Source organism: Grammomys surdaster, unplaced genomic scaffold (assembly GCF_004785775.1).
Source record: "Grammomys surdaster isolate TR1022 unplaced genomic scaffold, NIH_TR_1.0 144, whole genome shotgun sequence".
In the NCBI taxonomy this organism is placed as follows: domain Eukaryota; kingdom Metazoa; phylum Chordata; class Mammalia; order Rodentia; family Muridae; genus Grammomys; species Grammomys surdaster.
In genome coordinates this window covers 1294712-1317924 of record NW_021604602.1, presented here as the reverse complement: position 1 = coordinate 1317924, position 23213 = coordinate 1294712, and the positions used below count along the sequence as shown (strand labels likewise).

General features: G+C 46.6%; 3 protein-coding genes across 6 annotated transcripts in view; 1 reads left to right on the top strand and 2 right to left on the bottom strand.

Moving 5' to 3' along the window:
- Positions 1–1496, bottom strand: part of Ak7 (adenylate kinase 7) — a 75202-nt gene extending 73706 nt beyond the window's left edge. For all 4 annotated transcript variants that reach the window (XM_028764563.1, XM_028764564.1, XM_028764566.1 and 1 more), the window contains exon 1: positions 1395–1496. In XM_028764563.1, the coding sequence (XP_028620396.1) occupies positions 1395–1496 (102 nt within the window). The remainder of the gene's footprint in view (positions 1–1394) is intronic.
- A 4644-nt stretch (positions 1497–6140) lies between these two features.
- Gskip (GSK3B interacting protein) lies at positions 6141–20588 on the bottom strand. The gene is made up of 3 exons (XM_028764485.1): positions 20511–20588; positions 8854–9112; positions 6141–7439 (listed from the first exon to the last, which is right to left on the bottom strand). The coding sequence occupies exons 1-3, from the start codon at positions 20522–20524 to the stop codon at positions 7278–7280; spliced, it is 435 nt and encodes a 144-aa protein (XP_028620318.1). The 5' UTR covers positions 20525–20588; the 3' UTR covers positions 6141–7277.
- A 554-nt stretch (positions 20589–21142) lies between these two features.
- The window catches only part of Atg2b (autophagy related 2B), a 68375-nt gene continuing 66304 nt past the window's right edge, over positions 21143–23213 (top strand). The window contains exon 1 of the mRNA XM_028764474.1: positions 21143–21304. Coding sequence (XP_028620307.1) covers positions 21143–21304 — 162 coding nt within the window. The remainder of the gene's footprint in view (positions 21305–23213) is intronic.

Here is a 23213-nt window from a genome sequence, read left to right as displayed (position 1 = left end):
TTGCTCGGATGAAAGCGTCCTGTCCAGTGGGAAGCTGTCCATTTACATCCTTTCCTGCCTATTCCAGGGCTATAGTTGTGTAGCAGTCAGGCAGTCCACTGCCCCTCAATAATCCACACCAGAATTTAATTTCTCTACAGCTGGTCATCTGGTGATTTCCTTTAATGAGTCACGAGGGGGTTTGTTTCCACAGACTCACTTTTGACCATCTTAGGAGGCAGGAAGTCTGAGGTCTATCTCCTCTGCTAATTGACTAGCAGTGCTGTGTGGGTACCACATCACCCTTGACTTCCCACAAGCCCCGATTCCTCATCCCAAGGCCATGGGGGGGATCCAGAGCCCTCCACAGCAGAGCCTTTTCAGGAGTGTGCCAAGATTTATTTTTATTTACGTATATGAGTGTTTGTCTCTCTCTGTGTATGTATGTGTGCGCCATGTGCATGCAGTGTGCCTACAGAGGCCAAAAGGGGCATCGAATCATCTTGGACTGGAGTTACAGACAATGTGACTGCTATATGAGTGCTGGGAATTGAACTTGGGTCCTCTGGAAGAGCAGCCAGTGCTCTTAACCCTGAGCCATCTCTCCAGCTCCTAAAACATGGCTCTCTGTCTCTATGTCTCTGTCTCTCTCTGTCTCTCTCTGTCTCACTGTCTCTGTCTGTCTCTCTCTCTCTCCGTCTCTCTCCGTCTCTCTCCGTCTCTCTCTGTCTCTCTGTCTCTCTCTCTCTCTCTCTCTCTCTCTCTCTCTCTCTCTCTGTTTACGCTAGAAGTAGAAAAGTATCTTCCTCTTTATGTCCCCACTTAAGTTTTTGAAACAGGATCTCTAACTGAAGCCGGAGCTTGTCATCTCAGCTGGACTGGCAGGCCACCTAGCTCCCAGGATCTCCCTAACTGCTACGACTTGCTCAGTTTCTACCTGGATGATGGGGGTCAGACTTCAGGGCCTCGTGCTTGTGCTTCAAGTAAGGACTCCTGTTGAGTCGTCTCCATACCCCTCCTGGAGGTAAGGACGCTTAATGGGACCTGGTCAGAAATTGCGCCTAGCACAAAACAGATGCTTAAAAGAGGGTAGATGGATGTTCCGTGGATGACATAATGGCGGAACTTTTGCTTTCTCTGCTCCAGGATCCCGCCCGTAATACCTATACGATCTGCGCAAGCCCTTGCCTTTCTTGTGCCTCAGTTTCCCTATAGCCAAACACCTGGGTTTCCAGAAAAGCCGCATGGGTCAAGGTCCATGAGCCAGGACAGGTCCAGGAGGCACTGATGTGCTAGGATTGGAATCTTCCCCTAGGGAGGCTCCTAACAGTCAGTGATGCAGGCCTTTGCTGTGGAGATAGACCGGGGACACACACTGAGGGTTGAGGGCCACTTTGGCTCGGGCCACCGCTCACCTTTCCTATGTTTCCGCTGCTATAGGTGTCCAGCTGGTTTATGAACACCCGCTGTATCTTCAGAACTTTTTCGGTTGTCACAGGAACTTCCTCTTCGGCCATGGTGGAAGCTGTAGCGGTTGCTAAGGTGAAAGAGTCCTGTCGGTTGCTAAGGAGGAGAGGCCGGGCTTTGGAAGGCTGAAAGGGTCAGGCTCCTTGGAGCGTGGCTTGGGCTCCCGGTGGGGGCGTGGTTCGGTTTTGGGCGGGTCTTGTCCTGTGTTGGGGGCTCTGGAGAGGGCGCAGCTCTGGGGGAGGGTCCGTTGGGAGCGTGGCTCAGGGGTCTGGCCGGGGCGTGTCCTAAAGGGCGGGGCTGCTATCCCTGGAGAGTGCTTATCTCAGGTTCTGCTTCCTGCACATCTCTCGTAGGATGCTCGGCTCGGTTTAAAAACTTCTCTACTGTAAAGAAAAGCAGATACAACGAGTTTTGGGGTCAAAGACTACAGCGTGAGAGTCCACCACTACATCCTGTGCAGCCCAGTTGTTGCTTGATGCACAGGGTTTTACAGACTTACGGGTTTGACCTAGTTTGCTTTCTATTGCGGTGATAGCACCAGATCAAAACTTACAGGTTGTAGACCAGCATCCTGGGAAGTCAGGGAAGAAAGCATGAACCTGGAAGCAGAAACGGAAGCAAAGACCTTGGAGGAACGTGGCTTAACTGGCTTTCTCAGCCTGCTTTCTTAGACAACTCAGGATCAGAGGCAGGATGCCCAATGATCTGGGCACATCCCTATCAATCCCTCCCAAGAAAAGCCCCGTAGACATTCCTGTAGGTCATTCTTGGGGAGGCATCTTCTCAGTTGAGATTTCTCTTCCTCACATTGTGTTTCCTAAAGCATTTTCAGAATTTTTTTCTTGGGAATTTGGTGGTGGAGGTACCTAGAGGCACTCTGTGCCCAGGAATTCACACACAATCAGAAAGTTTACAGTCAGACCCTTTAGACTCTGGGTCTTCTTTACAAATGAGAATACTCATGCAGTTGCTGAAATAAAGCAACAATGAAAATAACACGTTGCAGGTGAGATTGCTTGGAGGGTAAAGGAGATACGATCAAGTCTTACAACATGAGTTCCGTCCCTGGGTCCCAAAGAGAACCGGCTCCAGCAAGCTCTCCTCTACACCTGTGCTATGGCACGCACACCCCTCTCCACAAACAAGTTAACGCTATAAACGACGTTTATTTTGTTTTCTTACTGATCTTCAAAAGTTGTGACGGTTTATGAATACAATCAGCTTGTTTTGTTGGAAGAGTCTGACAGTATTGAAACAGTTTTAAATACTAACCTGTTAAATCTAAATACATTAACTTTTTATATGTAAATATGCATGCATATATAGATTAATTTTTTTGTTGTTTTTTTGAGACAGTGTTTCTCTGTGTAGTCCTGGCTGTCCTGGAACTCACTCTGTAGACCAGGCTGGCCTCGAACTCTGCCTGCCTCTGCCCCCCAAGTGCTGGGATCAAAGGCGTGCGCCACCACCGCCCGGCCGCATATATAGAATTTAAATATTTTTATGTGTGTGCATGTTTACCTACATGACTGTCTCTGTGCCACACGTTTGGCTGGTGCCGTCAGAAGCCAGAAGAGACAGTGGATCCTTGGAACTGGAGTAACAGGGGCACTATGAGGCACTGTGTATTAGGAACCATACTCAGGTCTTCTGCAAGAGCAGCCAGTGCTGAGCCATCCTAAGCCTTTTGAGTTTATTATAATAATTGCTGTGCCATTCCATTAGTTCTTTCCTCTGCATGTTACTACCAAGTGTGTGTAGTGCCTTTTATTAAGTACTGGAAAGTCCCAGAAGATCGTTCTGCTCTAGTGGCTATGAAAGTTTCCCATCAGCGCAAGCCTCAACAATGCGACACCTAAGTAAAGCCCTTAAAGGGAGAGTTCTGAAGTCAGTGTGGCCCGTTCCCAGCAGAGCAGGAGGAGAGGTGGGCATGTCCTTATGGGAGACGAAGCCTCCGCTCTCTTCATGGACACACTCGGAGCAGACAAGGATAAACTTTTCAGCTAGCGGAACCCCCACACACTGTTACTTGTCTTTTTTCTGTGTGCTGGGTTTCAACGCAGCGATCGCACACGTCTAAGTGTGAGGTCTCCCTGAGCTGTGACTCCAGGCCTGAATTCTCCCCTTGCCTTGCAACAAATAGAGCATATAACACAAGAATCACCTTCCTTAACATCTAGCGATGAATATTTTAATGTTTAATTTTACTTCCTCTTCTGTGCATTTTATAGCCTAGGTTTTGATACTATCATTCTGCCCCATATTAGTATTTTTCCTCAGTTTTAAACATTGAGTATTTCTCTCAAAAGGGCACAGTGTAATTTAGCATCCTGTGATTTTCATTAGAGGAAAATCAGTCTGAGCAGCTATAGTTTGTTGACTCATTTATGTCCCAAGGCTTTACAATTATATTTACTTCTTGTACGAGGCACACGTGTGGGATTACCAGAGGACAGCTTTTTGGAGTTGGTTCTTTCCTTCCTTCCATGTTGTGGGTCCCATGGATTAAACTCAGGTTGTCAGACTTGGTGGCGAGTCCTTCGCCCCCCCGCCCCCCGGGGCCATCCTGGCAGCCAGCATGTATTACTTTTTTTTTAGTTTTTGAAAGTTTGAGATGAGCCGGGCGGTGGTGGTGCACACCTTTAATCCTAGCACTTGGGAGGCAGAGGCAGGTGGATTTCTGAGTTCGAGGCCAGCCTGGTCTACCGAGTGAGTTCCAGGACAGCCAAGGCTACACAGAGAAACCCTGTCTCGAAAAACAAAAACAAAAAAAACAAACAAAAAAAGAAAGTTTGAGATGGCCTCCCAAAATTTCCCAAGTTATCCTTGAATTTGTGATCACAAGGGACTTGGATTGTAGGCATGTGGGACCTTGCCTGGCTCCAGAAACTTTGTAGGGGGTGTAGCTAGTCAACAGTACACTGTCCAGTCAAAGTGCCCTTCATCAAATCCTGCCTATGTTAAGAGAACTACAAAACTAACTGCTCAAGTGGCACTGCTCAATTCTTTTTAGTTGGACTGGTGGTGGCGCACGCCTTTGATCCCAGCATTTGGGAAGCAGAGGCAGAGACAGGTGAATCTCCCAGTTTCAGGCCAGCCTGGTCTACAGAGTGAGTTCCAGGACAGCCAGAGCTATACAGAGAAACCCTGTCTCGAAAAACCAAAAAAAAAAAAAAAATTATTTTTTTTTTTTTTTTGGTTTTTCGAGACAGGGTTTCTCTGTATAGCTCTGGCTGTCCTGGAACTCACTCTGTAGACCAGGCTGGCCTGAAACTGGGAGATTCACCTGTCTCTGCCTCCCAAGTGCTGGGATTAAAGGCGATCGCCACCACCGCCCGGCAGAACAAAATTCTTTTTAAAAGACTCGTGAAAGTAGGCTCTCTCTCCTCCCACCATGTGGGTCCTGAGATCTCATCCAGGCTGTCTGGTCTGGAAGTAGTATTTTCACTGAGCCATCTTGCCTGCATAGCCCGACTGTTTTAAAATTTCTCAGGTTACCAGCTGAGTCAAACACCTCTCACATTTTATTTCTGTGCCCCTCCTCCACTTTGGAGCCCCTTTTAAGTGGTCACCGAACAGCTTTCACTTTTCCTCCCTTGTGAGTTGTCTAAACTCGTCTGCCCGTTGCTTCGATCCTACTTTAGGGTCTTGATTACACTGGGCTGACCTCCTGTCCCCTCTGTAGCTAAGGATGATGATCTTGGTTCTCCTGTCTTCATATCCCAAGTGCTCAGGTTATATGTGTGGCCATGCACAATTTCTTTTGAAATTGATTTGAGTCAGAGAATTTTTTCTTTAGAAGTAAAATCAAGGCTTAATTTATATGGTTAATCTTACAAACTGGCTTAGCTTAGGATGGAGGTCTGCCCGTGCTCACAGGTGTGTGTGTCTGTGTGCGCGTGTATTTACTGATCCCCTTTATTCTTTTTTTTTGTTTTTGTTTTTTGAGATAGGGTTTCTCTGTGTAGCCCAGGCTGGCCTGGAACTCACTCTGTAGACCAGGCTGGCCTCGAACTCAGAAATCCACCTGCCTCTGCCTCCCAAGTGCTGGGATTAAAGGTGCCCTTTATCCTAAATAATAAAAAGAACCACTCCCCTCACTCACTTCAACTCAAAATTAACACTGATGAATTTTAAAAATGTTGGTACAGATATTGGAATCAGTCACTAATCACAAAATAAACCATTTCAATTTTTAAACGTGACTTGCTTTATACTCAACTCGAAATTGAGTAAACAATTTTATTCAAGCTCTACAAACATAATTTTTTTTAAAAAAAATTAGCCTGAGATTAAGCACAAGAAAGTTCAACCTGAGGCTGGCCTTCACTGTGCACACCTGCAGGCACCCAGACATTGAGGAGAGCCTTGCAAAGCCAGGCTCAAACACCCGGTGAACTCTTGATGGTGTCAGTGATGCAGACAGAACTCGACCAGGCCTGGTTCACAGGAGCATTTTGAGTTTTTAAAACTGTTTTGATTCTCAGGACTGAACTGGGTGCTCACCACGACTGGCAAGGGCTCTACCCTTCACCTTCCCTCCCATGGTCTTCAGAGGCTAAAAATGCCCACTGGAAACTAATGACAAACACTTGCTGCTGACCAGTGTACAAAGGTGTGCCCAGATGCAGACAGTGGCTAATCACTCCCGAAGCAGTTGTTTGGGTGACAACTAGAAGAATAGCGTCAGGTCCTTTCTGTTTGTCACATACTGGAAAACATGCAGCAGCATGGAGGACTTTATTAAGTTTATAAACACCAGGGACTGTAATAAAATATAAAATACAGAGCATCTTTTTTTTTAAATATCAAGTTTCTGAATGCTTCATTCATCCTTTGGTTTCAAACCATACAATGCGCTCGTGTTACACTGTTTGTGTGGCAAAGAGACAGGGCTCTGTCCAACTGCTGGGGACGAAGGGCGCCGCGGGAATACCAAAGCACTGCTTTATACAAAGTCAGCATTGAAGCAAAAATACCTTCTGAATATATATGTGCATATATATATATACTGTACAGTGTAAACAAACATTCAGAATAAGAATCAATGCAGGCCGAAATACCGTTTCCTAGGAAACCAGGATCTTCTTCCTTCGAAGCGCTACACACCGAGGATGAGGTGGGGCCTGTTCCTCTATTTGCTCATGTGCTTAGATACCGTGGAGATGAGTAATTGTTACATTCACTTGCTAATGGTCTGTCAGCTCTAGGTTGGCAGGCTGTTGCAAACAAGGAATAGAGATCTATTTCTGTTCCCTGCCTTTCATTTTATCCTAGTTAAGTAACCGATAAGCAATAGGTTCATTTGGTAATGTGGAAGTAGGTTAAGTAGAGCAGTACATTTCAAAATTTGTGCAGGGGAAACTAGTTGACAGTTTGTTTCCAATAAGGCCAGTAACAAAATAACCACTACAAAGTCAGTCCAAGCTAGTAGTAAACCCCTGATTTAGCAGGCTGAATCCAGGTCTCAAGTTAGGAGATTCTGATTTCTATATCACTGTGCAAATGTAAAACTTTCTGTGTGAAACAGAGTGCTGGCAGCGCTGAGGCCCTGTGATGGGAGAATGAAGTGCTGGTTAGGTACGGAGTGCAGAGCGGCTGTGTGGAGAACTCAGGATGACAGTGTCTGAGAAATGGTCTCAAAATCCCTTTGAATGAATCTGAAACTAAGACAACTTAGGCGTCAATTATGCTGTGAGTCAAAAGCCTACTGTGAAGGAATGACAAACACATAAAGCCAACGATGCACTGTCTACAATGATTCTATGCAAGGCTGTCAAGTCTTGTGTCAGACTCTATACCAGCAGTGACCCCACGAGGAGGGAAATGAGTCATGACTGTCCATCTCGTTTCAAAGCTTCCAGTCTCTGAAGGAGTGCATTGCCAAATGCTTCCCGGTAGGCAGGGCTGAGTGTATCCAACAAGGAGTAGACTGTCTCATGGTAGGGGGTTTGCAAATGATCCTCCACCTGGTCAAAAGCATAGCCCACCACCTACGAGAGAAGGGCAGCAGTGAGCGGTCGCCAGCTTCCATCCTGGCACAGAAGGCAAGAGCCGGGTGTCTGAAGGGCTTGTGCAGTGACACCGTCTCTCAGCAGATGATACACATTTCAGCTGTTAGCAATCTATACAAGTAGCTTAGAACACAGGACCACAACCACCTGCACTGTGCTCTGTAAGAGGTTTGGTTTGCTCCCTTTTGCTCTTATTTCAAGTGTTAAACTCTTGAAAATGATATAATAAAAATTATTATTATTACTGCTTTTAAGACAGGGTTTCTCTGTGTAACCTAGTTATTCTGAAACCCACTTCGTAGACTAGGCTGGCCTTGAACTCGGAGATCCACCTGCCTCTGCTTTCCAGGAATTAAAGGCGAGCATCGCCATGCCTGGCTCTGAAAACATTTTTTTCCTCATTTGTTTTTATTTTAAATTATGTCTAGGTGTGCCTGTGTGCACTTGAGTGCAGATATCTGTGGAGGCTAGAGGAGAGGAGTGGACTTCCTGGAGCTGCCGTCACAGTCGCTGTGAGCTGCCTGACTTGTGGGTGCTGGGAACTGAACTGGTACAAGAGGAACCTGTGTTCCTAACCACAGAGCTGGCTCTCTGGTACCCACCCTTAATGAGTTCCATACATACTGAGGATCTCCCATACCAAGGTGCCTTCTTGTGATAAAACTCTGGTGATGAAGCCTCTCCATTCCAGCCTGCTGCTGAGAACTGAACCCAGGGCTCTACCATTAAGCATTTCTTTCTTCCTTTTTAATACATAAAAATACAGGGTCTCACTATACAGTCCTGGTGGGCCTCAATCTCAGAGATCCTCCTGCCTCTGCTTCCTAAGTGTGGGGATTAATGGACTGGATCACCATACCCAGCCTCTAAAAATATTGTGTACACACACACACACACACACACACACACACACAAACACGGCATATCTATGGAAGTCAGATGCTAACTAAGTCTGTGAAGTTTTCTCTTTCCTCTTTTATGTGGGGGGTTCTTGCCTGTACAACATGCCATCTAGTACGAGGCCCAGCCCAAGCATCTGGTTTGGATGGGAGGGGGAAGGTGAGCTGAGTTCCTTCAGCACAGTAACTTGAAGGGTATCCCCTGCACAGAGCCCATTCTGGGAGACACAGTTAGCTACAGAAAGGGAAGGAACTCGTTTGTGTGGTTAATGATGAAAGAAAACTTGAATCAATACTTTCAAAATGTATTTACTCCCTCAAATTCAACTGTTCTGTGTTGATCAAAAATTTACTAACCAAAATTTTGAGGAAAATATTTCTTAATTTTTTTGAAGATACCTATGTCTGGTTTCTATGTAATGTTCCTCTTTATCCTTTCTGATAAAATGATAAAGATATGCTTTTTTTTTCTTCTAAAAACAAAAGTGAGTTACCCTGAGCCCTGCTTCTGTGAGCTCCAGGCAGTATCTGTTCCTTTCCTTCGTCTCCACATTGATGTAAGCCACGTCGTCGGCACAGGACAGGCTTTTAGAGACAAACATGTTGTTGACTGCAAAGAGAACGTCGTTTACAACGGCCTCAGCCTCCAGCTGCATGTCCTTCATATCCGCTCCTTCAAACCCATTGAGCTCGGAGCCTTCTTCAAACCCAGACATGCTGCTCAGCTCCACGGGATTGTAGTCTGTCTCCATTCTGCAAGAAAATAGTAACAGGTTTTTGTTTTTTTGTTTTTTTTTGTTTTTTTTTAATGGAAAGACATTCAAACTGGACGAGGGCAGAAAGCAGCAACCTTCTTCACCAAAGTATCAGGAAAACAGTCTCTAGATCACATCAAATCTTCTCCTCTGAAAACTCTTGAGCCAGGCCCTCACAGCCCAAATCACCCTCGCACCACTGTCCCCATGCTCCTACTAGGATGGTCCATTAAGCCCCACTGAAAGCATTCCACTGCTTTTCTAATCCAAAGCTCCAAAGTCCACATTCCTCCATGGAGAAGGAGGGTCAGGCCTATCACAGCAATACCCCAGCCCCCACCTCCCCCACACCAATTTCTTTTTTTTTTTTTTTTTTTTTTGGTTTTTCGAGACAGGGTTTCTCTGTGTAGCTCTGGCTGTCCTGGAACTCACAGGGTAGTCCAGGCTGGCCTCGAACTCAGAAATCCGCCTGCCTCTGCCTCCCAAGTGCTGGGATTAAAGGCGTGCGCCACCACCGCCCGGCCACCAATTTCTTTCTTAGGGTTCTAATGCTGTGCAGAGACACCATGACCAAAGCAACTTTTTGTTGTTGTTTTTTGTTTGTTTTTTTGAGGCAGGGTTTCTCCATGTACCACTGGTTGTCCTGTAATTTACTTTGCAGGCCTTGAAATCAGAGTCTACTTCTGCCTCCCAAGTGCAAGGATTAAAGGCAATGTGTTATCACATTGCCCGGTGACCACAGCAACATATATACACATACACATACACATACACATACACATACACATACACGGTTCAGTCCATTATCATCATGGCGGGGAGCACGGCAGCATATAATCAGACATGGTGTTGGAGAAGGAGCTAAGAGTTGTACATCTTGATCCAGAGGCAGCGGAACAGACTGAGACACACTAAACCTGGCTTGAGCTTCTGAGACCTCAAAGCCCACCCCTTCCCCTACTTCCACTGACAATGCCACACCCGCTCCAAGGCCACACACCTCCCCATAGTGCTACTTCCCATAAGCCCATAGAGTTGTTTTTATCATGATACTGTCTAAAACACAAACAGGCTGAGAGGCAGCTCAGTGGGCAGGTCACTTGCACATGCATGAGGACCTGAGTTCAGTCCCAGCACTGGGGTAAACAGCCTGGCATGGCTGCAGGTACATCTGTGACCCGGTGCTGCCAGTGCTGAGAGGAAGGCTGGAGCTTGCTGGAGGCCAGCCACTAGATCCAGTGAGACCTGACACAAGGGAAGAAAGCCAACAGTGATAGAGCAGGACACTGAAGTCATCTGCTCTCTGTACTCATGGGTGTGCAGCACACACGCACGCACGCATGCACGCACGCACAGAAGCAAACAAACCACTAACATTTTTCAGGGAAAATACTACCTAAAACCATTTTCAGTAGTTTTCACAGTAAAAATTACAATTAACTATGAGTTTTTAGGAAAAAAATCCCTTTTCTTCATTTTTCCTAAAACTTAAAAGAAACCCAACCTTCTATTTATTTGTGAGCACATATATGGATACTTGCTTGGCAAGGCATGATGTGGCAGTCAGGGTCTCCTTCAAGCTTGTGGGTCCTGGGGTCCTTGTGAACTCAGCTCACCGGTCTGGGCAGCAAACACCTTTATCCACTGAGCTGAGCTATCTTGGCAGCCTTAAAACATCAATTTTTATTTTGATATACATTTGTCTTACTGACATTTTTAGCTGTGTCACACAATGTCTCAGCAAATGAGTGCATAGCTTTATTTATTCGTTTGTTTTTTTGAGACAGGGTTCCTCTGTGTTGTCCTGGCTGACCTGGAACTTGCTCTGTAGACCAGGCTGGTCTCCGCTCCTGAGTGTTGAGATTTAGAGCATACACTACCATTCCTGGCTGAGGACATAGTCTTAAAGGTGTAATTGTTTCCCGAATTAGATATTCAGAGCTAGAACTGCAGAGTCAGAGGACACCCCCATGTTAACTTTCAACAAGTATCACAAATGTTTGGATAAAGCCTTGCTGAGTGACTCTATAGGTTGGCTTTCAACACAAGCTTTCCCATCTTTTTTTAACGTGTCGATCTGTGAGACAAAGAACAAAAGCTCACTGTCTTAACAAGTATTTCCTTGATTTAGTACCTTTCTGGAGGCCTACAGAATATTTTTATCTGTCAAGTTCACAGAGAAGTAGAAATGAACCCAGTTTGTTTTTCTGTACTTCTTTAAATATGTTTCCCATACTCAATTAATACACTGCTTATAGAAGTGACCATTTAATACAGTTTATAAACTCAGTTTGGTCCAGTGGTCCAGTGGTTAGGAATAAGTGTTTTCAATGACTTGGCTCTGGTTCGATTAAAAAAAAAAAATCAGTTTGGAAGGTTTTAGCTCCTTTTTCTTCTAATTTTTTTTTCTTCCCGAGACAGGGTTTCTCTGTGTAGTCTTGGCTGTCCTGGAACTCACACTGTAGACCAGGCTGGCCTTGAACTCAGAAATCTGCCTGCCTCTGCCTCCCAAGTGCTGGGATTAAAGGCGTGCGCCACCACTGCCCGGCAGGCTTTAGCTTCTATGCACCACACATGTCATGTCTATACCTTGGTATTTAAGTACAGTTACAGACATCAGAATAACCATTACATGAAAAAGATATTCATAAAGTTTTCTCAGCAGGAGCCCAGCCCTGGTGGGAAGATGGCCTTATAGGCTGGTAGGGTATGCCACCAGATGGTTACTGGGTAACAATCAGCCCCAAGTACCAAAAAGAAGACACCTAGGTGTCTTCATGCATCCCTTTGAGAACAATGTGGAAGATTTAAAATGTTTGACAATGACTTATTTTAGTTATGCGTATGTGTGTGTATGCAAGGGCAATCGAGCAGACATGTGTGCAGGGGCCTCAGGAGGCCAGAAGAAGGTGTTGGCCCCTTGGGGCTTGGGTTACAGGTGCTCATGTCACCGTGTGGGTGCTGGGAGCTGACCCTGGCTGCTCTGCAAGAGTAGGGAAGTGCTCTTAAGCACTGTTCTCTCCTGTCCATAACAGACTTGCTCGCTTCGACCACCTGAGAGGTCAGCAGGCGCCCAGCCAGTTTCCCACCTCTGTACTCCAGTTACTGGAGCCAGGAAAGTCCCTGTAGGCTTTAGTTTTTAATTAATTAATTAATTTTAAAATTTTTTTCGAGACAGGGTTTCTCTGTGTAATCCTGGCTGTCCTGGAACTCACTCTGTAGACCAGGCTGGCCTCAAACTCAGAAATCCACCTGCCTCTGCCTCCCAAGTGCTGGGATTAAAGGCGTGCGCCACCACTGCCCAGCTCTTAATTAAGGGTCGTAACTCTATTTACTTATGTATGTGGAATATTTTCTTGCTTCTTAGTTTTAGACTGGTCTTGGACTTGTTTTGTAGTTAAGGATAACCTTTCGGTCTCACCTCTTATAAATGCTGGGATACAGCACAGGCATGTACCACTAGGTGTGGCTTTATCCAGGATGTTCTCTAAGGACCAGACAAGCAAATTAAAGATATTTACTAGTTGTTCTGTCTGGCTAATTCTCAACATTCTATTTGGTGGCTCTTTTTAAAGACACGTTTCTAGGGTGGCCTCAAGCTTGCTACGAAGCATACATGTCACTGAACTTCTGATCCTCCAGAGTGCTGGGACTCTAGGTGTTTAGTTACTCACAACTTTGCGTGTCTCTGGTGGTTGCTTCAGCATTTTAGGGATATGCTTTATCATAATACAGCTGTGACAGATGTTACATTGCTCTTGATGTATGGGAACCTTATGAGTGTCCACTCTACAATCCTGGCTCTTTTGTCATGGTACTCTTCTACATATGTTAAAAACTCATAATACATGTAATTTTGCCTTTTTTTTTAAATCAAAGTCTCATGTAGCCCATGCAGACCTGGAACTCAGTATGTAGCCAAGAATGAACTGAACTTGTGAGTCTCTGACCTCCACCCAGGGTGGTGTTCCAGTTGTGAGCAGCCATAGCTGGTTTTCTGTGGAGCTACTGCTGGGGTGTGACCCTGGGGCTACTTCGGAGAGGGGTTCTCCTCCTTTGCTCTCTTTCTCCTTCCCTTGTCTCGTTCTGAAAGCTCCTATAGCTTTTCTCAGATCAGCAGATCTGCAGTGCAGAGTCACTGACTCCACTTTTCTTCCTTTTGGATTTTTCGAGACAGGGTTTCTTTGTAGCCCTGGAAACCTCCTCTGTAGACCAGATGGCTTCAAACTCAGAGATCCTCCTATCTCTGTCTCCCGAGAGCTGGAACTAGTGGTGTGCACGGGCGCTGCTGTCCCCTGCCCCTCCCTCCACTGATTTGCTTTTTAGAGGTCCCTTCTGTTGAACCTGCTCAAAATTTTCTCCACTTTTTCAAATATATGGAACTGCCACCATGTTTTGGCTATTCTATCTGCTCTTTTGACGTTACTTCCTGGTTAGTGTCAGCTGACATACTTTGTTTTCACCATGGTTTGTGTTCACTGGTTTGCAGTCTGCAGTTTTCACTGGATTCAGGATGTGCGTTTCATGTTATTTTAGGAGTGCTCTCTTGGATACTGTGATCTGGAAACAGCTTTATCCTTCAGGGTCTGGCCTTGGATGCTTCCCAGTGATAGGCAGTGTTACATAGTGAGACCCTATCTGTTTCAAAACACCACCACCACCAACAACAGAGAGTGCTGCTCTTCCAGAGGACATGAGTTCAGCTCCCAGCACCTACTTTAGGCAGCCCAGAACAGCTATCATTCCACCTACAACTCTACCTCAGGGGATCCTGACCTGAACTGTCCTCTTTTGGCCTCTGTAAGCACCTGTACTCAAGAGTGCATACCTGCATATGTAAACATAATTTAAAAAGAACACTGAGGCTGGGGGGTAGTTTTATGCACGTATAAGGTTGTGGGTTTAGTTCTCAGCACCATGGACACAAATTAGTTAACTAAAGGAACATCGACAATTCTGATTTCTGTTATGGTTTGAAATGACATCCCCACGAAGGCTTGTATATTCCATCCTGGGACCTCACCCGACAGTCACTGTGCTGTGGCTCAGTCACAAGGACTCTGACCTCATAATTGGATCAACCTGTTTGAGCCCTGTTTGAGCCTTGCTGAAGTCACCTGAGTGTTTTTGAGAACTCTTACATAAACATACTCTCTCTTCTCTCTCTCCCTCTCCGTTTCCCCCCCCCCTCTCTCACACACACACACACACACACTCCCCTACCTCTATCTTTTCTCAAGTGTCACTAGGTGAGTGGCACTGCTATGCATTGTCCCCTCTGTATGATGTCCTGTCTCCCATCAGGAGAAGCAATGCAGTTCACAGCTCATCCACCAAACTTTTGGCTGGGATCAAATACAGCTTTCCTCCTCTTAAGCAGCTTATGTCAGACACCATCACGGCAGTGAAAATTAATGCACACTCGACTTTCTTTAAAGTACAAAAATGCACTGTTTGCAGTTTGAGAAACAATGAACGAACCTATGACTAGCATTGTTCAGAATTTAGGCAAAGCTCAAACCTTTTTAAGTCTTTATATCCTGTACATATGTTTTCAATGGCTCTGGCATGTATATACTTTAATGTGAAAGTAATTTTGATTCACCTTAAGTCTCTCAGGCTCACTGCTGAGTAAGCTCACCCTTTTTAGCTCTTTCTGAACTCTGGCTGGCTGGTTCAACTCAGCTGTTCTGTCTCAAATTCCTCTCCAAGCCGACCGAGTCAAACTGGCTTCTCTCAGCTTTTGACATTTTGCTCTTAGCCTCAAACTAACTCTAGCAATCTGTCCTTCTTATTCTCTGGCTTCAATTGCCTCTGTTGACCTGCACTGACTCACTGAACACAACTGACTGAACTGACCTAAGTCAGGTCCATGGCCTGCATTCAACTGCACCCACTCCTAACTCCTTAACTCTGAACTGCACCAAACCGACTGAAGTGAACTCAACTTACTGAATGAACCTGCACGCCTGCCTCTGTCTCCTGAGAACTGGGGTTAAAGGCAGGAACCACCTGGACCTACATTTTTCTTTACCTGAAGCTTGCTCTATACCATGCTGGCCTTGAACTCAGAGATCTGCTTCAGTCTGTCTTTGGGATTAAAGGGGTATTCCATCCAGATGACACAGACCTCCAAGGTCTTTGGGTGTGATCCCTTGCTAGAGCAGTCAGGTTGCTGAATTAAAATTCCTCTACACGTAAAACTTTTTTCCCCTCTTATATTAGTGTTTTGCCTGTGTTTGCCTGTGCATCATGTATATGCAGTGCCCACCAAGGCCAGAAGAGGGCATTGGTTTCCCTGGAATTTGTGATAGATGGTGTGAGCTGTCAAACAGGTGCTGGGAACTGAACCCAGGTCTCTGCAAGAGCAGCTGGTGCTTGTAACCAATGAGTCTGCTGCGGTCTCACATATACACTTTTGAAGTTAAAGATTTTAGGTCAGTCAGTCACTTGTGAAATGTCTATTTTTAATCTCTATCCTGTAAAGTAATTCTGCACTCCAACTTCAACAATGAAGGGGAGACACGCACAGACACACCACAGTGCTGCAAAGCAGGTCAAGGCAGGTACCTTGCCTGTTTTGCACTGCATTCTGCTGACCAAGGAGAAGTTAGGGTGAAGATATGCAGGGTACTAACCTGAGATGTTTTCAAAACTATATGTAGTGACACTGCAACCTTCAAAACCAGAGCCTGTAAACAAGATTCTAAGATTTGCTCTTCCAGAAGATCTAGGTTCGAGTCTCAGCACCCACATGACAACAGGCACACAGTGCACATTCATCATGCAGGTAAAATACCCACTGCACATAATAATTTTAGGGAAATATCACCACTTCCCTTTAAGCCTTCCATTGTTGCTCTGAGCAGTCTTCTGTTTCTAGAACCTTCAAAGACTAGAACTCCACAAACACATGTGTTATCCTCAGGCATTTGTTTTTATGAAGTGTACAGAAAGGAACCTTCAGAACACCCACAGAAGTGATTCCACCCACAGAAGTGATTCAGGCTCTGCTTTCCCCATCTGTTGGTGATTTTGAGGATTCATGATATCATCAAGATGGTGATGGCTGGATCTTTTCTTCTCCACTTCTTTTTTTTACTAGGCTTTGTTTTGTTGCATGAAGAGATGAAGTGACAGACACATATCTCTGACAAGAAAGTGTCTGACAGGGCAGGAATCCCAAATACTCCTTTTAAAGCAAGTGTGGCTTTTCAGGTGACACCACAACTGTCAAGTAGCAACAGGGATGGTGTACCTCAATCTCATCTTACATAGCAATCTGGAAAAAATGCTCCCAACATGCACCAGTGGCAGTGTGGGGTCCTCAGTGGGCTCTCACACAGCCCGGGCAGGGCAGGAACCTCTGTTAGGTGCTCCAGGACCCAGACAAGATGCTCCCCATTTCTTCCCTCTCAGGTGAAGCTGTCATTGAAATCTCCCATTAAACAGTGCTGACAGGCCTAAAGAAGGAACAGACATGCCGGGCAGTGGTGGCGCACGCCTTTAATCCCAGCACTTGGGAGGCAGAGGCAGGCGGATTTCTGAGTTCGAGGCCAGCCTTGTCTACAGAGTGAGTTCCAAGACAGCCAAGGCTACACAGAGAAACCCTGTCTTGAAAAACCAAAACAACAACAACAACAACAACAACAAAGAGGGAACAGTTTGGCAAGTTCAGGAATTATGTTGGGGCCAGGTGCAGTGGCACCTGCTTATAAACCCAGCTCTCAGGGCCACAAGGTACAAAGATGGTGAGTCAGAGCCCCATCCGCAAGTAGTAGATCAACCTTAGTGACAAGGAGACTGCGTATCAAAACAAAACAAAAAACCCTCCTGGGGATGGGCACTTAGCTCACCAGTACAATGCATGTTATGTATGAGGTTCCAGGCTTGATGTACAGCAATACACACACTCTCTACACATTTGTTTTTTAAAAACTAAAAAAAAAAAAAAAACTTAACGTATATGGGTCCCTTGCTTGCATGTATGTCTGTGCATTACATATGCTCTTCAGGAGGCCAGAAGAGGATGTTCCCAGAGACTGGAGTTAAAGACTCTCGTGAGCTGCCGTATGAGTGCTGGGTATCAGTCTTGGGTCCTCTAGAAGAGCAGCCAGTGGTTCTTAACTGCTGAGCTATCTATCTCTCTAGCCCCATATTCAGGTTTTGTTTGATCTCATTATGTAGCTCTGACTGGCCTGGTACTCACTATATAGGACAAGCCAGTCTCTGCCTATAGGGTGCTGTGAAGAAAGGTGTGGACCACCACATTGGGCCTTATTGGTTTTCAAAGTTTATTTTTATTACTTTAAATTATTTGTAGGTGCATATGTGTTTGTGTGTATGTGTATGTAAGTACTGGTACCCTCTGAATCCGGAGGCCATATCCCCTGGAGCAAGAATTACAGCCTTCTGACACAGATGTGGGGATGAATCTGGGTTCTTCGGAGATCAGCAAGTGCTCTTAAGCACTGAGACAGATCTTTGGTCCCCCTGACCTTGTTTATTAAGCTTCATTATGTAGCTGAGGGTAGCCTTCCTCGAATGAGTCATCCTCCTGCCTCTGCCTACCGAAAGCTGGGACCATCATGCTTGAAAATCCCTTCAAAGAGAAAGGCAGTTCCAGATCCTAAAGAGGTGCATATACATGGTGATGGCTGCGGCTGGGGCATGGCAGCCTTGACACTGTGGTCCTGTTCTGAATGTACAGCCCTTTTTTAAATAATATGTTTTACATCTATATATTTCTGTATATATAAGGTGTGTGTTTGTATGTTTGTGTGTGCACATGCCACGGTGTTCATGTAGAGGTCAGAGGACTATTGGGGGAACTTGGCTCTCTTACATGTGGGCCCTGGGAAACTGAACTCAGGTTATCAGGCAAGGCAGCATGTGACTTTGCCTGCTGAGCCATGTCACTGGTATGTGATCTTTTGCTGTTGAGACAGGGTCACATCGACCTGGCAAGGCTCCAAACCTGATCTGTAACCAGGGGTGACCTTGAGCTCTTGATCCTTGTGCTTTGACTTCCCAGTGTGCTGGGATTACAGGTATGCTCCCCTGGGCTCTCCCAGGTAAGTCTTCAATGTAATCAACACTATCACAGTGAACCGTGGGAATTCCTGTTTAGGATTATTATTTTGACTCAATGCATTTGGTTTCTGGGATATACCTTCCTTTTTTTTTTTTTGGTTTTTCGAGACAGGGTTTCTCTGTGTAGCCCTGGCTGTCCTGGAACTCACTCTGTAGACCAGGCTGGCCTTGAACTCAGAAATCCACCTGCCTCTGCCTCCCAAGTGCTGGGATTAAAGGCGTGCGCCACCACTGCCCGGCTGGGATATACCTTCTAAGCTGCCACTAGGAATCCCTTTACAAAGTTGACCGTTCTCGGTTGGGTAATTATCTCATCTTATTCAGTTAATGCTACGGTGCCAGCACTCTGCATTGGGAACTTGCCTTTGAGAAACATTAAAACAGCCCTGTGACTTGGAGTCTGAATCCCACTAAGCTAAAGGTGTGATGACAGCTCTCAAACCTTAACTACGCTAAATTTCTCCTAGAAAGCATAAGCGCTCAAGGCAACACCCTTAACACTTTTGGTGTAGTGTGCTTGTTATTGTGGGGTTTTCACTTTCTCCCTTTGGTATTTGGAAATGCAGGCATCCTATGGTCAGCTTGGATGTTATTTTATATTGTGTTCAGGAAACCATATTAAGCAGTCACTGAACAAAGTCTAAAGTCCAGTTCAAAACTCCAAAAGCCTGATACACAAGGACCTACCTGGACTTCCCACCCATCTTTGTTTATGTTACAGAGAATAGTCATTATTTACTTGTATGACTCAGAGTCTCTTTGAGCCAGGGTCTCCCCGTGTAGACCAGGCTGGCCTTCAACTTAAGGAGAGAGCCATCTGCATCTGTTTCTCTAGTGCTGGGATTAAAACTGTGTGCCATAATGTCGGGTAAGCATGTCTTACTAGTGTCAAAATATGCTTAGGATCCAAATGGTTCTAATCTTCAGGACTATCCCCTGGGCCAGACTGTGGAATCTGGGTTACTGCACTGTGTCCTTCAGTACTGCTCTGGCTGTTTCCACCTTCGGTCATCACTCAGTCATCCCCAACATCCAGCTATTAGCAACACTGTAGTTAGCAAACCAGCCAGATTATGTTGTATTTGTCTTTATTTCACCCGGAGCACAAGTTCGATTCCTTGCAGTGGCTTTCACTCCTTCCATTTACAGGAAGGAGCTCTGGCTCCTTCCTGTCTTCCCTCCTCAAGTTTCTCGAACTTACCAAGCACTACTCATGTGAACAAAGCCTAAAGTCCAGTTCAAAACTCCAAAAGCCTGATACACAGGGACCTATGTATCAGATAAGCCTTGCGGGTGGTGTTCTTGTCTGAAAAATAACTCAGACGTCCAAGTATCTTACTACCCCGATGGTTCCAAGTCCCCAATTAAAATATCATCTTTTAGAAAACGGTCCTTTCTTACAATGCAGGTTTAAAACGAGTCTGAGTGGGGTGTGGTGGTGCAAGTCTGATATTTCAGCATTTGGGAGACCTTAATTTCTAGGCCAGGCCGGGCCACGTAAGTTCACAGTCAGCCTGAACTACCTACCCAGTGAGACAGTGTCTCAACAACCAACCAAACTAAACCAAAAGAACCCATTCGGGGGATGCAGCAGCATTCACAAGCCAGAATTCCTTAACTCAATCTCCTCAATCCAGGATCCCGTTTAGGTTCTTTCCCGGCCCACAATCATTTCATTTGGCTCAATTTTCGAGTTTATGATATTAATCTGCTCACACCTGGCTGAGGTGGCAATGTGGGCTCAGAGAGGGTAGCGTAGGATCAAGGTGGCCCAGTGTCAAGTGTCAGGAATGTAATTCAGGGCCATCAGACTTCCGGGCCATTAGGGGCTGCCTTACTAAGGAGCCAGTCGCGCCTCTTCAAAGACTGTTTTCTAAAAGATAAAGATCCTGCTGCGCAGAGCCTCCGGAGATCACAAAGTCTTCGCTGAGGTAGCCCCTCAGCGGGTCGGGAAGCGCCAGAATTTAACAGAGAAAACAGTATTGCCCGCAATCGCCCCGAATCCCAAGTTTCCTGGTCGTCGGCGTGGCGCTCTGCAAACGACAAACTACTAGACGCTTTGCAAACAAAGCGGGGGGGAACAACCTGATGACAATAGGCACCCGTCAAAACCCGGACAGAAATGTCAAGTCTCCAGTCCTCGCCCTGCATCCCCCCCCGGCGCACCACTTCCCGCAGGACAGCACAGGCCGGACCCGCCCCCAGACCCCGGTCAGCCCGAATCCGGGTGTCCGCTAGCACCCACCACTCGGCCGCGACTGCGAGGTAAGGATCCACGGGCCGCAGCCTGCCCGCCCACTCACCTGCGAGCTCCCATATTCCTCTTCTTCCTCGTCCTGAGGCGTCTGGAGCCAGACTTGCGGCGCCGGCACCACTCCCGCCCCCACAGTTGCCCCGCCCATTCATTACCGGAAATGTTCCCGCCCGGACTCTTTTTTTCCCCCCCCCTGACTTTCCAGTCCCGCAATATGGCGTCACTTCCGCTTGTGCCAGTTGCTCGAGTGCGCGCCGGGAGTCTAGGTCTCGCGAACGCGCCAGGAGCGTCTCGGAGGCGGGAGCGCGCCCAGTAGATGACTACAAATTTGTCGCGCAGTGTCGGAGTCTGTCTAGCCTCAGCCGCCAGCCCTCAGGCTCTCGTACGTACTGTCTCCGAACCGACGGAGCGCTTCGGGAGCTCCCGACTTGGGGCGCCCAGTTCTGCTCGGCGCCCAGTCCCCGCCGGGCCTAGTGCGAGCGTCGTGACGCGGGCCATGGGGTTGCCCTGAGGGACAGCGGCGCCGAACCGACATGCAGCGGCCACCGCGAACCTAGACCCCCACCGCGGCTTGGGGACGCCGGCCGGACCCTGAGGTGCTGCCGCTGCCTGGAGCCCAGGTCGGATCCCCGAGTCGCCTCCGCGTGCAGCCCCGGCACCCCCCAGCCGCCAGCACTCACCATGCCTTGGCCATTTTCAGAATCTATCAAGAAGAGGGCCTGTCGGTACCTCCTGCAGAGGTACCTGGGCCACTTCCTGCAGGAGAAACTGAGCCTGGAGCAGCTGAGCCTGGACCTGTACCAGGGCACCGGGTCTCTTGCCCAGGTCCCCTTGGACAAATGGGTAAGCTGCCGTCAGCAAGCAGGGGTTGGAACTTACTCTCCCTAGGGCAAGACCTGAGTGATTGTCATCCTGCATCGGTGACGTTCAGTTCCTCCTTGGGAACTGTGTAGGTCCAAGTATGGCCAGGCTCAGGGAAGTGTGTAAAGTGTAGCAAGTTTGCGCTCCCGGATCACGTGCTCCGACTTAAACGACGTAAAGGAGGCACACACCTCGCGGAACAATCGAGTCATTAGTTGGGGGGGGTCTGTGAGGCAGGCCCAGGAAAGGTCGTGACCACCCCGCCTATTGGGCTGTGAGTGTCTGCAGTGTTCTGAGGCCAACAAACCCTATCTCGTTGGGTGACGTTAGGAAAAAATTAAAGATGAAGAGGAGGTGACAGAAATCCCCAGTTATTTATTTTGGTCTGGATGCTGCTATACTGCGTTTGATTGTCATCACTCACTGAAAGAAAGTTAGGCAAAGGCCTCTTTTGCCAGTTTGCCTGCTTTGCTTGTTTGAAGTTGTGAATGGCCCCAGGAGTGCTGTTTAGATTTGCTTTTTTGCTTCCCGTGATAGGTCGTAAATGCAAATGTTGCAAAAGCTCAGACACCCAAAGCGTCAGCCTTTTTTTTTTTTTAAGAACCTTTTCCTGCTAGAGGCAGTGAGTTGCCTGACCTGAGCTTCGTGTAGATTAATTCAGTTCACCACGTATAGGTGTATGTGCATCGGTGGGTTAAAATGCCTAGTATTTTACTTAAAGGCCTTGGGTTTGTCCTGTCTTCTCTTTTCCAAAAAGCTTAAATTATGGAAACTCCTTGGCAACTTGTATTAAGGGGTATGACACAAGGTAATTGTATCAAAACTAGGTGGCTTAAACCAGAGAGCATAGGCAAGATAGTTTAAACAGCTCTAGTTTGTGTCCTACACCAAAATGTCTTGGCTTTCACAATCAGTCCCCTGAAGACAGGTGGTATAGTAATTAACCCAAGTTCAGTAATCATGAAAGGACAGTACAGTCCATGCATGCCAAGTACTGTATCAGGCTACTCTATGGCTGCTATTCTTTCTTATCAGCAAACGGGATTTTTTTTGGAGGCAGGTATATTATGTAGTCCTAGCTGCCCAGGTACTTGCTGTGTAGCCCAGGGTATCCGGAACTCAGGACAAAGCTCTTGCCTTAGCCTTTCTAGTACAGTTTGAATGGACTTCGTTTTTCTTTTCTGTGACCAAACTGCCTTATTCAGAGCCTAGAAGGGGGCTGAAGAGGTCAAGGGGATCTGACACCCTCAGGGTAGATTTCTCTGGTCTCTCTTCACTGCTGGAACCTGACTAGGGAGTCTTGAGGGTGGGATGTTTATGGATGCCTTATAGGAGTGACTTGGTGTGCACTGCAGTGGTCTTTCAAGAGACACCGAAGCTAGTAGCTGGCCGCTATTATTTCTGTTTTATAAATGGCTGTGTCACAGTTAGAAGTACTACAACAAGAATTCAGATCCGACCCCAAGCCCAGGCTTGCTTTCTTAGGGAGCATAGTATATGTAAGGGCATACTTGAAAAAGCACTCAGGGACTTAGAGCATCGGTTTGATTAGGTGTTATTCCAGGCCTTTTCATTTGTGTAGTTTTTAATTCATCCTTACAGGAAATCAGAAATAGGCTATCTGAGGTTCATGACTTGACTACAAGGCCCCTGGTAACATAATTTGTGGATAGGCTTAACTGGAAGATTGTTTTCTTTTCCTTAAGAGCACTGTCAGCCAAAGTGATACCAAAGCTTCCAAAAGCATGGTGATTTACTTTACTGTGCTTATTGATGACGCGGGTAAGTCAGAGTGGGAAAAATGAATGCGACTGTACACAGTTCAGCTTCCCAACTCAGTTACTTTGGATACTTGATTTTAATGACTTTCAGGACTGAAAGGAAAAAAAAA